Genomic DNA, 18,902 nt, shown 5'->3' on the forward strand with positions numbered 1-18,902 from the left:
GTATTGTTTTAATACTTACACATCAACATACTCAATCCTCAGAGTTCTTGAGTAAATTAATATGTGTAATGCATTGTTTAGGCATTGCCACCTTCCTCTTTTTCAGACGAGGATCTCAAAACATGGGAAGATTAGTTACTATGCTGAAAGCATACAGCCAGTAAGTGGCAGAGCCTGGATGAAAACCTAAATGGATCTGGCCTCAGAAGCTTCTCTCTAAACCAGTATATAGCATCCTGGCTCAGAAGTTTGAGGAAAGGAGACATTTTGCTTTGAAGAGAGTTAGCGAGATCTATATCTGTAGTATGGTGTCAACAGTGGGATTTGATCCAGGTATTGGGTTTGTATACAGTATAGATGGTGAAGAATAGTATTAGAATCTAGAAACCATTCTCATTTTGTAATCATGAGATTACAAGGCCACACAGATTATCACCATTTTATCTGCCCTCACCTGAGGGCTCTCTGGTTGCTTGACTGAGTCACACACAGTCCATGGCCATTGAGTCTCACTGACATTCTAATTTTCTTTCCCCTGTTTCTAGTGTAAGTTTCAGCAAAATAGAAGATGAAACAAAAACTCAAGTTCTGATCATCAAGAAAGTTACTGCTGAAGATCTCAAACGCAACTATGTCTGTCATGCTAGAAATGCTAAAGGGGAGGTTTACCAGCCAGCCAAGGTGAAACAGAAAGGTAATGGATGCATGCACCAGGCAGATGAACCTGGAAATGCCAACATAAGATTGTGGTGATGAAGAAAAACGAGAATTCAGAACGTGGGCTTCAGCACTTAGCACAGCATTTACCACAAAGTAATGAATGGAAGTTGAATGAAAAATCTTGAGGGAAAGTTTCCATCTATGCAAATATACTAAAAATAGCTATAGTAATTAGTTCCTAAATATGACTAAAAATCCATGATGATAATAAGGCATTATTTCATATTTATATAGTCATAAAAATGAATAATACAGAAAATATTTAAAGTTACCAAAGACATAATGAAACAGAGTCACATATTGTTAGTGAATTGTAAAGACCCTTTTAGAAATCATTGCTGGCAGAGTTCATGTCATAAAAATGATCATACCATATGACTTAATATTTTGGAATTCTTCCTCAGTAAATAACAGAAAGAGGATTATGCACCTATCTGTATTCTTAGTATTATCTATAATAATAAAACATTATAAATAGCAACCATCTAATTGTGTGCAAGTTAAGATAGATATAAAATATTTACTCTCAAAAATATTTTAAAAATGATTGCTTCAAACACTATGTGTCAATATTCAAGCAAGTTTAAAATATACCATTTCCACAATTGCTAAGGCGAAAATTATTGAAACTATGATGTAAAATGATTTCAGTGTTGATAGTACTATATTTTTTCTATAATAAATGAACATTTTGAGGCTTTCTTATGTGAGCTGTTGTTCCTAAAATAGACCACATCTAAAATTAGTTTTGGTTCTCTTAGAATACCAGAAAATTAATCCCTTCCAGAATGTTTTCCAGTAATCTAGAGAAAGATAATGATCATTTATCATACCTGCAGCCAAGTCATTCAGAATTATTTTGGATCTGGATGACAGATAGTTCCTACTCTATTTATATCAAAAGTTTTTGTTTTAAAAAGCTAATTCATAATTGTTACATTTTCCAGTGGAATTTAAGCCATTTTAAAAGCTGATGAAACAACAGGTTTCATCTTACCAATTTTATTACAATTTAGGAAGTAAAGAGCAAAGGCTAAAAGTGTATATGCCTCTTAGGAAGTCCTACTAGATTAGTTCTGGATAGTCAATCGCCTCTGTCCCTTCAGAGGTCAATGTAAAGAGAAAATACTCAACTACATGTCATTAAGATGGCACTCCCTAAAGTTCGTTCCTCATAACACTGCTAAGACTCTAGATTCAGGTGGTCTGTGTTCAAATTCTGTTTTTATGCATCCCAGCTCTTAGAAGAGATGATTCACCTGTCTGAGCTTCAGTTTTTTCATATTTAAAGTAGGCAAAATAGCCCTGGCTGGTGTGGCTCAGTTGATTGGAGTATCATCCCATACATCAAGAGGTTGGGAGTTTGATTCCTGGTCAGGGCATATACCTAGGTTGTGGGTTCAGTCCCTGGTCAGACACATATAGAAGGCACTAATCAATGTTCCTCTCTCTCTCAAATCAATAAAAGTATTTAAAGTAGGAAAATAATAGCACTTCTTCATAAGATTGTTTTAAAGTACTCAGTACAGTTACTGGCATATATACATATATATTAAATGCATAATAAATCTTAGCCCTTCTTATTATTTCCACAAGATTTCCATAGATGTTACTTGACAAAGGCCTGTATAGTCACATAAGTATCACTGAAGTCTAGGTTAAACAAAATCAATCACAATACTCTATCTAGTTCAGGGACCCTTAGTGTCTTTAGCATATTAATATTAAATATGAATATCTGAAGGGGGTTGAAATACAGTAGGCAGGATTTTTTCAAGTACACTGGACTCCAAATTCCCTAAGTATGGAACATACTGTGGGACTTGTCTTCAGAGGCACAGGTTTTTGGAAACAATCATGGAGGCTGACATAAATTAATAATTTATTGTCAGGTGGAAAAGATCAATGTAACCAATTAGACAAATGTTGAGTCAGGAGTGATGCAGAAGTCTATTCACCAGAGCGAACTGAGTAGCTGCCCTTCCACAGAAGGGCTTGCTCTGGATGGTTTAGTATGAATGGTGTCAGGAATGTGAACAGATTTTCTATTCTTCATTGACTTTCAAAATTACATTATGATATCTTTTGAGGTTGCTTTTTAAATGTGTCTTATTTAGGGTTCTTTAAACTTCTTGGTTTGGTGAGTTTATATTTTAATTTAATTTGGAAAACAATTAGGCATTATTTTTTCAAATATGTTTTGCTCATCCTTTTATTCATTTATTTTTTTCCTTTCCTTCTAGTACTCCAATTAAATTTAAAATAGAGTACTTGGTATTGTACCACAGCACATTGAGGTTCTCATTATTTTTATTTTATCCTCCCCACCCCTGTGTTTAATTTAAGGTGGTTTCTAGTTAGTGTTCACTGTCTATTTCTTTTTTTGATGTCTAATCTTCAGCATTTTTTTAAAGATTTTATTTATTCATTTTAGAGAGGGAAGGGAGGGAGCTAGAGAGAGAGAAAGAGAGGGAGAGAGAGAAACATCAATGTGCAGTTGCTGGGGGTTATGGCCTGCAACCCAGGAATGTACCCTGGCTGGGAATCGAACCTGGGACACTTTGGTTCCCAGCCTGTGCTCAGTCCACTGAGCTACGCCAGCCAGGTGTTAATCTTCAGCATTTTTAATTTGAAAATTTTATTTTTCAGTTTTTGAATTTCCATTTCTTTATTACAATATCTATATTGATATTTTTATTTGCTTTTACAGTACTCTTGATCTCTTTTTAAAAATCAACAAGTATATTTGTAATACTCACTTTATTTTTTTATGCAGAAAAGCAATTTATTCCATTATAAACACTTACACTGCTAATCATAGAGAATAACAGACCTGCCCAAAACAGAGATAGCATCAAACTAGTGTTCAAGGACTAATTCTTGTGGGTGGGGGGGAAACTCATAACAATTCACTCTTCTTAACCGACAGTCTACTTGTCAGGTAAAAACATACTTGGTAGCCCCAAGTTTAAAAAATATTTTACAGAAAGGAAAGAAATAATATGAAAACAGCTCAAGAAGTACATTAACAAGCAAAAATACATGGGGAAAAAGAAACATAATTTTGACTTAAGAAACTGAGTTTACCTAAGAAAATGTGCATCTTAGAAAGTCAGGTGTAAAGATTTTAGAGTAGGAATTTATATGACTTGAATCTCCCCTAATTCCTGAATAAAAGTAGCATATTGTAGGACGTGTACTTCATGGCTCAGACACCACTTCACTTGGCTCTATTCCGTATTTCTACCCTTTACTTAAATGAGTCTAAATAATCTGAGGATATAGCATAAGAAAAAAAAAACTACCCATATTATTCCTTTTTCAGTGGCTACTTTAGATCTTTCTTACTAAAAAAATTCCTGAAGGAAATTTAAATGTAAGTCTGTGCCTTTGCTCACAAGCCCCCCACTTAATATTTAGAAAACACCCTGGGTTGAGGGTAATAGTGTTGTTAATGGTACCTACTATAGAGAGATAACTGAACAAAGTCTGTGTCTCAAAACCAGTGTTAAATCAGTATCAGGGTTGAGAGGAGAACAAAGAGGAGTCTAAAATCACAAGAGGTGCAGATGGATCTAAGACCCCTGTCCTTCTGGATCCATGCTCCCTTCAGGGTCTTCATCATTATTAATGTTCTCTACTACCTGCCACACTTGAATGACATTGTCTTCTGACACAGAGCAGAACACCTGAGGTTCAATGGGGCTCCAGGTGAAATCAGGTATCTCAGCAGTGTGACCACCATGAAGAAACAACTTCAGTGTCTCCTCTTCTGCATCTTCCAGGGATTGTTCCTCCCCAATTTTACTTGAATCCCATACCTTCAGACTGAGATCAAAATAGTACCACTGAAAACCAAAATAGTCACACTGTGGGGCAACCTGTAATATTTCATCCTAACGTGACTCAAAAGAATGCAACTTGAGTTTCGTATTTCTTGGGTCCCTCAAGGCTACAGTCTTATCAGCTGACCCTGTGTCAAAGAAAGGCAGTTCACTTCAGCAGTGTGAGCATCAACTGAGTGGCTTGGTTTGGAAGTATTGTTTGCATGAGTGTCCCAGATCAGAAGTTTCTGATCATCAACAACTGACCCTAACAGAAACTCATGGAGCACATGCCAGAGGAACATTTTCTACTATTGCTGTATGCCCTGTGAAGACGGTCTTAGCAGCCACAATTTTTCCTTCCTTTGGAACAGCACTGAGATCCTGTAGGCAGGTGTTATAGAAATCTGAAGCACTAAGTGCCCACTGAGCTTTGGTTTTCAAGAAAGGTGCCCTTCAAAAAAGGTGCCCTTCCTTCTGGTGCCCACAGAGACCCATGTTTGGGTAGCTCTCTCCAGAAGGATCTGGTTTAGAAGGATGTTTTGTATAGTCAAAAACAAGAACGTCACTGGATGGAGTCTTCGTTGCAATGATGCAAGTGTTCCAGACATACAATGTTCCCCTTTACTTCTCCTTCCGGGTTGATCTTGATTTCTATTTCAATTTGTTCCACTAACAGAGCCAACACCTCCAAATTCTCCAGTCCTCCTCTCTCTGTTGTAGTGTGAAGTGTCAAACAGCATCACAGCTAAGGAGCTACACACTGGTTATCACAAGGTGGTTTTGTCCATCTGATGTGTGTGTCCCCAGGACAAGTTGGTGAATGATGAAATCTTTCCCTTCTGGTCTGGTTACATCTGGAAACTGCTATGCAGTTAGGCTGGACCACTCCAGAGTATAGGTCATTACCAAACTGTAAAGAAAAGAGATCTTTTTTTTTCTAGTTTTTGTACAGTTTGCTGATCACACATTCTTCTATTGCATCATCAAAGGCTGCTTCTTTGTTGGCCATGGTGGCCAGGAAAGCTGGTGGGATCCTGGATGTAGCATTGCAGGAGGGTGTGGAGGCTGCAAGCACTCACTGTATGTGCAAGGCATCTGCTCTCACACAATACTCATTTTAAAGATTTATCTTCTAATTCCATCATCATTGTCAACTCTGTTTTTATTAGCTATTTTTTCCTCATTGTGAATCTTTTGGTTTTTTGATTTTTTGCTTTGTCTCCCTAGTTTTTTTTTTCAACCTATTGGACATTACAGATATTATATTATTGAATGTCTGAATTTTTTAAGTGTTAAGTTTTGTTCTGGCAGTTAGTTAATTTGCTTACATAACAGCTTGCTTTTTTTGTTTTGTTTTGTTTTGTTTTGTTTTGTTTTTAAGCATCTTGCTTATCATTGCTACAGTAGGCCTAAAATAGCCTCTCTGAGGCAAAATTGGACCTAATTCTGAGGCATTAGCCCAAGTCAGGTTTCTGCTTAATAATAGAGGAGCTAGGTTTCTTCACTCTGAGTGGTCCTAACTCAAATGTCTCCCATCTCTGCATGTACTCCTAGGATTGTTCAGTTCCCAGCTGTCTAGTAGTCATTTCTTTCCTGGTAATTTTTCTTTCATCTATTCTGTTTCTGGCCTTGTGAAGGTGTCATCCTTAATATGCAAAGTTTTGTAGTCTTCCAAATACTTGAGGATTTCTAAAGCTCTGTTTCTACACTTTTCTTCAGTGTTTACTCCTGTGTGTTCAATAGTCCTGGACTTGACTTTCTATCCCCTTAGCTCAGCATAGCTAGTGTACTTTTGGTTTCCCCATTTTTGTGCCACTGTCCCAAAAGTGCCTTCAGGCAATTAGCCAGAGCAATTGAGGGGCTTCCCTTTCTTGTACCCCTTCTCTTGCAGATCACACTCCTGCACTACCAGTTATGTTAGATGAAATGGAGAAAAGGCTACTCCAGTATCGATCATTCTCTGAGGCAAGCAGCTGAGGTCCAAGATGGGCAAGCTTTATCACACTGTGACAGCAAACAAACCAGGTCTGCAGGTCAACCAGGTTATAGGTTTTTAGGTCACTACCATTTAAATAAAGCATTTCCTTTGTAATTCGGGAAAATAGTCATCACCACGGTTCTAAAAATTACTGATAAGTCCCAGCAATTTAGCAAAGGATATGGAGGGAATGCTTGGAGTCCAAGCAGCTGGCATTTTGGTTGGGAGACTCAATGGGACAGCAAAACTCCAACTGTAGTAATGAAGATGATAAGAATAACAGGTTTCCAAGAAGACTCATAACTAGAAATGGGAAAAAAGTCTAGAGCTAAGATATTGGCCTGCTTTCACTAAGGGTGGTTAGCTAAAAAGTTGGGCTTTGAAGCTGGTTATTACTGTAGAAATGCAAAAGGGATGGCAGGAATTCTGAATCAGGGAGTAACAGCAGAGCAAATGGTTAAATTTGGCTGCATCTTGAAACAGATTATCAGTGAAGTCAAAGATAGAAGCAGTTTAGGACCAACCTGATCAAAATGCATTGTTTCTTCCTGATTGGAAACCCTTTGGTTTGGAATTGCATCAGAGTAAAATCTTTATGCCAAAATACCAGACGTTCTAGCTGGGGCAGATAGAAAATGTGGGCTGAGGGTCACCCTATCCCTGCAAGCCAGCAAACTTAATACGAAAGCTTTTTTAGAACACTTTCTTCATGTGATTTAAGTCACTTAGCAATTTAGGCGTGTAGATTACATGTCTTAAGAGTTCAGTTAGTTAAATAGCATTAAGAACTTCCTGATATCATCAAGATGGTCCCACAAAATACAGTCTGTAAATATGACACATATAATTGTAAGACACAAAACACAATTAAAAAGCCCCACTAGAAATAAAATAGGCAGTAGTAAAATGAACATGGCAGAGGGAAATGTATGAGGGTAATTGATCTCTTGATCATTAAGTAAGATATCTATTGATATTTTTTTAAAATCCATTTCAGGCAATTGCATCCATTGACCTCTTTTTTTTTCCTCCCTACTATAACATGTCTACCCAGAGGGAGCCAAAATAACTGAGCAAATAATGAAGATGACAGTGGGAACTACCCCAGTGTGCTGTTAACATAACACGTACTCAGAAATACCAAGGACACAGCAATTTTCATGCCAGCTACCCAAATTGAACATAGTAAATCCTCAACAACTGCACTGATATAGTGTCTGGCAATTTATAATGGAGTTTTCTTATTTTAAATCACTGTTATTCATGGAGCGAGTACAAAAGTACTTGATAATAATTCTGCACTGCTGAATCCCAAGCTATATCTGCGGCAGGATTTGTATCCTGCGTTTAGGAAAATGAACTCAGAACTATGATTTGCCCTTTAATTAGAGATCTTCAGGCTGAGCTCTGGGCTGCTTACCATTTTCACCTTTGGAGAGATACTTATTTTAAAAGGGCATTTTCTGCTAGTATATGACCACTAATTAAACATCATGGTAATGTTGGGCAAAGATCTCTGGATTGGCAGTCAGGGGACCTCAATAATTTTAGCTGTGAACAAAATTCTACTATGCCTTATCTCAGCAAAGACCACTGACAATGTTCAGGTGCTCAAGGATGCCTGATCTCATCAACTACTTAATGTACCTCTCCTGCCCAACCCCACCACTCAGTCACTTCTATCACATTGCCCTGAGATAGATGTGGCTTGTTTACTTCATAGCACTGATCCCTATCTAAAATGAACTGTCATGCATATTTATTTGTTTTCTACATTAGAACATAAACCCTAAGAGGGCAGAGACCCTTTCTTTCTTATCTATGATTGTAACCCAATAGCTTCTAGCAAATAGTAGATGTCAAAAAATAATTGTCAAATCTAATATATAATGTGAGCCATTCATGCTTCTAATCTAGTAGATATTCTGTTCTTTCTTCAAACTCATAGGCTTCATTATCACAAACTAATAAAGCAGCCAAGTGAAGTTGCTGGTATCTAATATAGTATTAGATTTTTTAAAAATATCCAAGAAGTGGCCCTCGCTGGGTAGGTCGATTGGTTGAAACATCATCATGATACATAAGATTGCAGGTTCAATCCTCAGTCAGAGCATATACAAAAAACAACCAGTGAATGCATAAATAGGTGGAACAACAAAATGATCTTTCTATCCTTCTCTCTGTGTCTAAAATTTAATAAATTTAAAAAATATATCCAGAATTACACAAAGTTGTATCTAGAAATAGCCATTCAGATCCTAGGTGTTCTAGGGATAGGATGCATGAAGAAGACTGTAAACATGAAACTTAGTGGGAACTGAGAGAGGGAGTGGAAAAGCAAGCATGTACACAAACTACAATATAATAAAATTCGCCAGTACCTGGATGTTCCAAGTCTGTCTTTGGAAAGTGTATCCTAGAACATAGACCTAAGAGGTAACTTTCAGAGCCCCACACACGGAGCATTTGGTGATGCCCTCTGTTTCTTCTCAATGAAAATAAACTTTTTGAGGCCCATTTCCAAATATAAAAGAAAGGAAATTAAACTTCTTCCATGTGGCATTGGACAAGAGAACAAAATTAAGATTCATGGAATACCTAGGAATAAACCTACCCAAGGATGTAAAAGACCTGTTCTCATAAAATTTTAAGACACTGAAGAAAGAAATTGAAGAAGACACAAAAAAGTTAAAGCACATACTGTGTTCATGGATAAGAAGAATTAACATCATTAAAATGTCCACACTACCCAAAGCAATCTATAGATTCAACACAATTACTATCAAGATTCCAAAGATGTATTTCACAACACTATAACAACTATTTCAAAAATTTATATGGAAACACAAAAGGCCCCACGTAGCAACATGGATCCTGAGAAAGAAAAACAAGTTTGGAGGAATCACACTATCTAATATGAAACTATACAATAAGGCCATAGTAACCAAACCAGCATGGTACTGGCATAAAAACAGACACACAGATCAACGGGACAAAATAGAGAGTCCAGAAATAAATCCACACCTTTATAGTCAATTAATATTCTACAGAGGAAGCAAACACACACAATGGGCTTAAGACAGTTTATTCAATAAATGGTGTTGGGAAAATTAGATAAATACATGCAGAAGAATGAAACTAGACCATCTCCTTACATCACACACATGAATAAATTCAGAATGGATTAAAGATTTAAATATTAGAAGCAAAACTTTAAATATCATAGGAAAAACATAGGTAGCAAAATCTCAGGAATTGCTTATAGAAATTTTTCATTGAATATATCTTCCCAGGCAAAGGAAACAAGGAAAAATAAACAAGTGGGACTAATCAAACTAAAAATACTTTTGCATAGCAAAGGAAAACATCAACAAAATAAAAAGACAGCCCACAGAATGGAAGAACATATTCACCAATACAGCAGATAAGGGGTTAATATCCAAAATTTATAAAGAACTTATAAAACTCAGTACCATGGGGGGAGGTATGAAAGTGGAAGGTGGGGGATGGATAGGGCAGGGGAAAGTAATGGGGGGAATTGGGAAACTGTAAGTGAGCAGCAATAAAAATATAACAATAAATAAGAAATATTTTGCTACATTTAACTGCTCCAACAATTAAAACTCTACCAATATCATGGGCTCATTCAGGTGGTAGTAAGGATTCTAGCCCAAGAGAAAGACAAACAAAAGTTGGAATATTTTCAAATATTTTTGAGGAAAGTCAGGAATCAGATTGTAAACTGAATTAGATAACTTTCTAAGTCCTTCCCAATGCTAAGATTCTGTTTTAATTTGTATCTCATCAAAGTCTATTGAAATCATTTAATAGTTAAAAATGCCTTGTGTGTCAGTTACTGGAAACCAAAAGATAAATACTACACATGAAGTATTAAAACAAAGTGCCTAATTCCTACCATATTATCTCTGCTTGTTCACACATATAAAACAGGTCATGACTCAGCTGCTTGCTTTATCCAGTTATTTGCAGGATGATGGGCCATTCTGGTCACCAAGTGGAAATCAATTATTTCTTTGTGGTTTACTCCAGTGGTAGCTCCAAGATACACAGTGGAGTTGGCCTGTGGTTTTGGAGTCACAGTCCTGCTGGTGGTGGTTCTCATTGTCGTTTACCATGTTTACTGGCTGGAGATGGTCCTGTTTTACCGAGCACACTTTGGAACAGATGAAACCATTTTAGGTGAGTAATGGAAGTTTGATGTAAATCTCTATTGTCATCTTTAAAAGACATTTTGGCTCAACAAAGTCTAGATTTACTGGGAGATTTAATCGGACTACCTTTTGTTTTAGCTCTTACTATTGAAAATATCTCTAAAACATTTCTCTTTTTTCAATATGGGATTTAATCTAGATGGCACTGTCCAAAAAGAAAGTGAAATTTTTTATAATATATCTATTTAACTTAATATGTTAAAATATTAACGTTTTAGCTTGTAATTAATATTAATTAAGATATTTTAATCTTATTTTTTGGTATTAAAACTCTTCAAAATTCAATATGTATTGCACTTATAGCATACGTCAGTTCAGACTAACTGCATTTCAAGTGCTGAGTAGCCACTCTTTGTCTCAGACTGACCCATGTACCGGAAGCATTAGAATCACATAGGAATTCATTAAAAGCAGAATCTTAAGCCAAACCCTTATTTTGAATTAGAATCTGTATTTAAACAATGTTCCTAAGTTGTTCATGTGCTCATTAAAATTTAAGAAGCTTGGTTCTAGTGTGTAATTTCCTGGAGACAAGGATAGAACATTTAAAGGTATAGATTCTTAGACCTGTTGCTTAAAGATTCCCACTCAGTAGGTTTGTGGAAGAGACACAAAGAACCCGTGATTTTAATGAGAAGTAATTTTAATAACTAGACAACTTTGGGAAAGGTTGGTTTATTGACTATAAGTATATTTTAATTAGAATTATTTTCAGGTATAAATTAGAACATTTCTAAAAGTTTTTTTTCCATTTATAACTGTAATATATTAGTGAGTAACATAATAAGACAGTAGAAATATTCTGCATGGCATTAATTACCAGCACTTATTACTGACTATTTACTGCCTGATTCTGTTAATCCATAGTTTAATGAACCAAACCTCACTTATTTTCCATCGTAGAAACTGAACTCAGGGAGGTGGGAGTAGAAGCCACATCCAATAAAAATTGCAATTATACCTCGGAACAGTCATTTTGCCTGAAGACCTGTCACAAGTGGGAAATCACATTGAAATCCATCAGATACTTTATATGTGTAAAAAATGAGAATACCTAATTTCTAAAAGTTTTACTTAAGAAAAATATGCAATACTATTGCGAAACTTACCTAACTTTTATTGAATCTGTGATCCTTTTTTCTAGATGGGAAGGAATATGATATTTATGTATCCTATGCAAGGAATGCCGAAGAAGAAGAATTTGTATTACTGACCCTCCGTGGAGTTTTGGAGAATGAATTTGGATACAAGCTGTGTATCTTTGACCGAGACAGCCTGCCTGGGGGAAGTAGGTATTTCCGATGAGTACAAATGATGCTACCTTGAAAGACAAGAGGGATCACTAGCTTTGGATCATGGATGAAAATCATGGCCCAGCTCTATGTTGGCATCTTTGGACATTTAATGTCCAATTATTTGATATAATAGACAGAGACTCTCTAGGAATAAAACTACATTGGAAGATGTAGACTATTCAAATACAGTTTATAGTATAAATATTTTCCCTTATAAGCTTTAAAAATTCAATTTCAGAGAAATTTGGATGTACAGTGGAATAGAGCTCTATAAATGTCATAGCTTTAAACATCCTTTTTACTCACATTTAGATTTTTCAAAGGTTTAGCTCATCTACATTAATTTGCCAAGAATTTTTCCTGCATAAACTGAGTTTAAACAAAACATTTTTACAAAGACTAAGGTTTACTCAATTTTACTAAAAATGGATTGCAGAGAGAGTGCATGGAATTTTTCTTTATATTACTCACTAATAATAATTAGAATATTTCCCTTTGGCATTTGCCAATTTCCTTTTCCTCACTTTTGTTTTCCAGCAAATTAACACCACTCAATTTCTCCTTTCTTTTGGGTCAGTTTCTTCCTTTCCATCAGCTCACACATTTGCAATATAGTTTAAAATTTTACGAAGTCCAGTGCATTCTATTGAATAGTAGGTTAAAAAGAAAGAAGATAGAACTGCTGAATGTTTTAACACAAAAGTATGTGCCTAATTTTCAGGTCCATCCTGTCACATTCAAAGTAATGGCCCATCTGAATCTGTTTTATGAATATATAAAAGCATTCCTAAATCCACTGTTAATCTTCAGACTTTGAAAATGAATGTGATGTCTCCAACCTTCAGCCCAACAAATTTTCCTCCCCTAAAATACTGTTTACATTAATCACTAATCACTTTGCATGTTTTTTAAAACTATTATACAGATAATTGCAAATGGCCTAAATTTAATTCTAATCTAACATAGACTTACGTTTGTTCTCATGTTTGAATTAGCTAGATCACTTATCTTGTGTGTGTTCTGCAGTGGACATCTCCTTCAGTATGATTTTGCCAGGAAATGATGGCTTGATTATAGAGATAAAGGATACATTCCACTCATTTTAAGACTTAAAATCCTAAATAATTTATTCATGTATTCATTCATATATGCAACTATTCAAAAAATTTTTACCGATTGTGTGGACATTATATAAAGATCTATAGCATAAAAATGATGTAAGACCCTCCAATAGGGGTTGATAGTTGTTTAAAGAATTCAAGTTCCACATAATTACTCTTGCATCCTGCTTTGATGTTTGATCCTTGTGATCTTTCTGAGTTTCCCTGCTGTTCTTCCTGGGTCCTCTCTTTGCCTCTGGGTCTCTTTCCGTGTTTACACACGGTCAGCTCACAACAATACTGCTTGGAATAGACGATTATTTATTTCTGGATTCTGCTCCAGGCTGCACATGCTATTTTAATTGCAAGTTTTCCCCCACTCTCTCTGTATCTGTGAACATTAAGGAACAAAACGACCGTTTAGGAAAGTATGGTAAGTCATGAAATAGCTTTACACAACACTAGTTTATTTCCTAGATTTGGCTCCTATCTGAACTCAGATAAAGGATTAAACAGTCTCTGATAAGCAACCTGGAGATGGATTATTCCCAAGAGTTTTCTGACAGGAACTAACCAAAGCCTTGACAACAGAATAACGTTAAGGTGCATTTCCATTTTCTTTATTCTTTCTTTTCTTCTGACCTGAAGAAAACATTTGCCTGGTGGTAAAGGCAGACAGATCAGCTAGCAGCTGCTGAAACACATGGCTTCATCACAATGATCGGGGTTGAAGGAGAAAGATCCAGGGATTAATTTAGCTTCCTGAGTAGAGATCAGAATAGAAAACTGAGCTGAGAATGTGATGTAAGCCAAGATGCCATTTAGTTGGCTAGATGGTTTTTAAGTTCCCATTTCGATGGCATTCTAGTCAGGAGGTGTCTGGCAACAGAGAGGGACTTGCAAAAAATGAAGAGTCTTGCTCTTGCTGTTCTGTGTTTGTGAAAAATATATTTCTATGATTTTGACCCTATAATGTATGTATTAATGAATGCTCACTGGCCATAGAGAGTTGATACATGGACATCTTTGAGGAGAAAGGGCTGAGGAGCTGCTTTAGATGGGACACAACATGCCACATGGTTTAGAAGAAATTTATTTCAATACAAACCTTTTATTCCTTGATATACCAAATAATGCTTTTTGAAGACCAATGTTATGGAAGCACATTTTGGCTTCAGCCCTGCATGGAATTATTTAGGTCTTAGAATATATGCATGTAGTTACTATTCTTCCTGAGGAGAGTGGCATTTAGTGAACTGAGTGATAGGATCTAAGGATTAAGTTGTTCAAAGTGTTCTTGGTCAAAACTTTCACCTCAACTCTCAGGCTGATATCCTAAGTTCCCAACACTTGCTCCTCAAACCCCATGCTTTTGGGGAGTTCTTGGCCAACACTAATCCCCCTGGTGTTTTCTTTCCCAGTTGTCACAGATGAGACCTTGAGCTTCATTCAGAAAAGCAGACGTCTCCTGGTTGTCCTAAGCCCCAACTACGTGCACCAGGGAACCCAAGCCCTCCTGGAGCTCAAGGCTGGCCTAGAAAACATGGCCTATCGGGGAAACATCAACGTCATTTTAGTGCAGTACAAAGCTGTGAAGGAAACGAAGGTGAAAGAGCTGAAGAGGGCTAAGGCGGTGCTCACGGTCATTAAATGGAAAGGGGAGAAATCCAAGTATCCACAGGGCAGGTTCTGGAAGCAGCTGCAGGTAGCCATGCCTGTGAAGAAAAGTTCCAGGTGGTCTAGAAGTGGCGAGCAGGGTCTCTCCTATTCATCCCTGAAAAACGTTTGAAAGGGACAATGAAAGTGTAACATATGCAAGGGTACTTGGGAAGAAAGAGTTCCTCCTTTATGCCCAATTTATTGTTTCACAGACAGAAAACAATTCTGTGGAAGCCTTCCCATAGGGATAAATTCAGGGTGACTGTGTGACTAGCTGTTCTGTTTCCTCAGGCAATACTGAGTTTCAGAATGATTGTGTCACCAGTCTGTCACCAGTCTCTGATGTCACTATGTTTTTTGCAGGCAAAGACTTGGTTGATGCACATTTTTTCTTCTACATCTTCTATCCCTCTTATTACTTGTCTCTATTCCCTCTCTCCCTCTCTCCCTCTCTCTCTCTCTCTCTCTCTCTCTCTCTCTCTCTCTCTCTCTCTCTTTCTCTCTCTCCTGCCCCTCTCTCATTTTAATATTATGGGGCAGCCTTTGGCCCTGAACTGAAAGATAAGCAGGGTCTAAATTTACTTTACCTGAGGATAATGAGCTCTTTTGCTCACTCTGCTGTCCCACACACCATCACAGCTGGACTGACACCCATGTAGATGATACAGAGCAGTATTACTGAAACTGTTCCTGTAACTGACTATAGGACTTGCCTGCATTTTCTCCTATACCCTTGTGCCTTTTATCTCAGGTAGTTGATGTCATATTTGTCAACTTGAAAAACATAATGTTTTTATTATAGTAAACTTCTGAGTATCTCTAGGTTGACCCATACTTATTATTCTATCTTCCTTCTCCACTGTAACTTACTTGTATCAGCCACTCAGAGTTTATAGGTGGCTCTACACCTGGCTCATACTGGAGGGAAACTTCTCTAATGGTGTTAATAGAGTGAAATAGTGCTTTTAGGGCATTTTCTGGCTTATGAGAAAAGAGCAGAACAGGGTATTTGGCCATTTTTCTTTTAATCTCAGCATTACTAATGTGAATATTAGAAAAGTGATTTCTCCTCATTTGTTTCTGTCTCCCCATTGTAAAGGGTTGAAGTCAGACTCAGTGACCTTAAGAGGGGCTTTTAGCATTAATATTCTAAGAGAATTAACTGGACCTCTAGTATTTTACCTATTTTATTCACTGCTACAGTTAACACACTCAATCCAAACAGGTCAGCTGAAAAATCGTCCATGTAACTTGTTTTAGTTTGTTTTTAGTAAAATTTAACTGTTTTTAGGGCTTGGAAAGGTAAAAATTAAGTCCACAGTTTACAGAGTGATAAGTATCTGTCATATATATGTGTGTGTAGGTATGTATATAAAAATTACATATGTGTTTACCTATATTACACATAAATATACATGAATTATATATGTATATACACACATATATATGCACTTAATTATATTCATGTGTGTGTATCTCCACACACACACATATGTGTGTATATATACATATATATATGCACATATGACTTTAACTAGTCATTAGCACAGTATTATAAGCTACTGGAACTCTCGTCCAGTCTTTGCATTATGTTTTTACTGTAATGCTTTTGTGTCAGTGTTTTCTATATATTAATAGTATTTGTGAATTCACCGATCACAGAGAAGTAGCTGTTGTTAGTTCACGCCTTCCCTAAATTAGTATAAACAACTTACTACTGCTACAGCTCATCTATGGTCTGTTGTGCATAGAGTTTCTGTGGTCACTGCTAAGCAGTAGCCATCATTTAGTGTTAGTTGATCATTTACTATGTTCTGGACACATACACTTAAAAACTAAACTATGTGAATCTGAGTGCTCCCAGTATTGGAGAAATCTCTATTTAGACTGTTGAGTTATAAATGAGCCTGAGTATCCTATGAAACACCATAACCTATAATTTAAGGAAACCCTTATCCTGTAGTATATTGTTGAGCAATTCTAAAACTATCACTTACATTTAAAGGTCCTTCAGCAGTATTAAAGTAAATAGTACATAATTTCTTTATAGAGGATCATTGATCATTTTAAATTGAATATAAGCATGAATTCTTGACTATAAAACTGATCTAAAAGTCATTCTTGGCTCTAATATTTTTAGCCTCATTAATACTTTTTCTTGTAACAAACCACAATCATCCCTCCTAACTATCCTTCACTCACAAGAACAGAGGAAACCTGACTCCAGATAATCTTTGTGTATCAAATTCTTGCATTAGCTTTAGATAAATTGGGGGGGGGGCAGTCCCATCACCAAGGGTCCATTCTTTTTGCACTTTTGGATTCCATATTTATCCCAAACACTGTTGGGTGTCCCTAGAAACATCTTGACATCTTTTTTTCCTATTTATATTCTTGTCTTTGGTACTGAACTTTTCCAAATGCTAAAATCTAAAGCATCTCAAGTGTACATGATATGTCTCATTTTAAGAGAAAATTTTCAAGATATTTTATTTGTTTTATGTCTTAGAAGATGCCTAATACAGAGTATTTGAGGGAGATGGAAAACCATAATTTAGAGAATGGAAAGGAATTGCTCTCTCATGTTAAAAAAGAAATCTCTAAAGTTAAAAAAAAACTTAATGTTTGAGATATGTGATATAAAGACCTTCTTCAACCAAGTTAACAGAGAACTATGATATATAGAGTATCTAATTACACAATTATTGTATATACAAAATTTATCTAATTTTCTTCTGTATTGTAACAGATGATTCCCTAGGATTCAAATAAAAATCATCCCTTTGTATTGGAGAACAAAAGCATCACTCCGCTGTTAATCATCCATTTTCTTTCCATAGCTTTTAATATTTTAAGGTTATCTTTTTTATTTTCTTCATAAACTTTTGTATTTTCCATTTGATTTGTAAATTTATTTTTAAAATAAACCATTTATTTTCAGCTTTGAATTTTATTTTGTGCATGTGTTTTATGTCATTGTTTTCATGTTTGGACACAAGAAATGAGAATAAAAAGAAAGATACATATGAAATGTTATGTTACACTAGTTAAGTTTTTCTTTCTGAAAGAAATATGAGAAAAATGGGAACTTCATCTCAAGAATATTTTCTTTACATAAATTAAAAGACATAAAACTTTACTCACATAAAGTGAGTAAAAGACTTAAGTAAAATGAATTGTTCTAGTATACCAGGTGTATGTGTGTGTGTGTGTGTGTGTGTGTGTGTGTGTGTCTAGATAGCCAGAGAGACAGAAAGAGGCAGACAAGGGGATGAAGGGACAGAGAGAAATTCTTTTGAAAAAAGGACACAGTCTGTTCCTTTTTGTTCAACCTGGAACTTGGGTAGCTTACACAAATCTCTTACCTTATATAGGCTTTAATGCAAACCCAGGGCAGTTGCTTTGGAATGAGATCAATTAATTAGTAACCTGCTTTTAGTTAACAGATTATAATTTGCCTAAATGAATCAATAATGCATTCCTATCAAAAATTTAAAGTAAATAAGATAAATATTTGGAAATTCACTTTCTTTGCATTTTAATAGATAGTTTATAGTAACAGGAAAGGCTTCTTCCATAACTTTTTTCTATTCAGTTATTTTAAGAATATTTATTGAGTTTCTATAACTGAACTGGTTACATCACTAAAAATTTTCCTACTGAATTTTTTTACTTGCAAGGCCATCTCCAAAAAGTATACTTAGGATCAATGGAGGAGGCTTATATGGAAACAGATTTCTACTCAGTTAAGAAATAACTTTGAAGCAGAGTTGACCAGTAATGTGTTTCACTGTCCTTGAAGTGAAGACAGGCTCCGACTACTGGCTCCAACTACTAGTGTTGTACAGGCAGAAATTAGATGAATCTTATTAAGATTTCGTACATGGGCTTTTCACATTGGGTAAGTCATGATAAGTCTGAGGTGTCTTCCAGCTCTGGACATATTAAATTACCTTCTAGAACCTAGTGGTGACTATTTAGTTGGAATAACAACAGTTTCAGTATCAGTAGTTTGCTCATCCTGGTTACCTGGCTATTACTGACCTTGTTAAAATGCTCAGGATACTGTCTGTAGTCATTTACTGATGTCT

At 35.9% G+C, this 18,902-nt stretch overlaps 1 protein-coding gene and 1 pseudogene across 6 annotated transcripts in view; one reads left to right on the forward strand and one right to left on the reverse strand.

Moving 5' to 3' along the window:
• Window positions 1-18,902, forward strand: part of LOC123827290 (interleukin 1 receptor accessory protein) — a 142,445-nt gene that overhangs the window by 120,361 nt on the left and 3,182 nt on the right. For 5 of the 6 annotated variants that reach the window (XM_045851799.1, XM_045851801.1, XM_045851797.1 and 2 more), the window contains 4 exons: window positions 546-694; window positions 10,576-10,725; window positions 11,902-12,045; window positions 14,574-17,746. In XM_045851799.1, coding sequence (XP_045707755.1) covers window positions 546-694; window positions 10,576-10,725; window positions 11,902-12,045; window positions 14,574-14,941 — 811 coding nt within the window. In that variant the 3' untranslated portion in view covers window positions 14,942-17,746. Of the gene's footprint in view, window positions 1-545; window positions 695-10,575; window positions 10,726-11,901; window positions 12,046-14,573; window positions 17,747-18,902 lie in introns of those variants that run through there. The other variant, XM_045851803.1, reaches the window with a different exon arrangement.
• On the reverse strand, window positions 4,296-5,556 carry LOC123827291 (annotated as a pseudogene).

Source organism: Phyllostomus hastatus, unplaced genomic scaffold, assembly GCF_019186645.2.
Source record: "Phyllostomus hastatus isolate PE091 unplaced genomic scaffold, TTU_PhHast_1.1 phas_contig_86, whole genome shotgun sequence".
Lineage (NCBI taxonomy): Eukaryota > Metazoa > Chordata > Mammalia > Chiroptera > Phyllostomidae > Phyllostomus > Phyllostomus hastatus.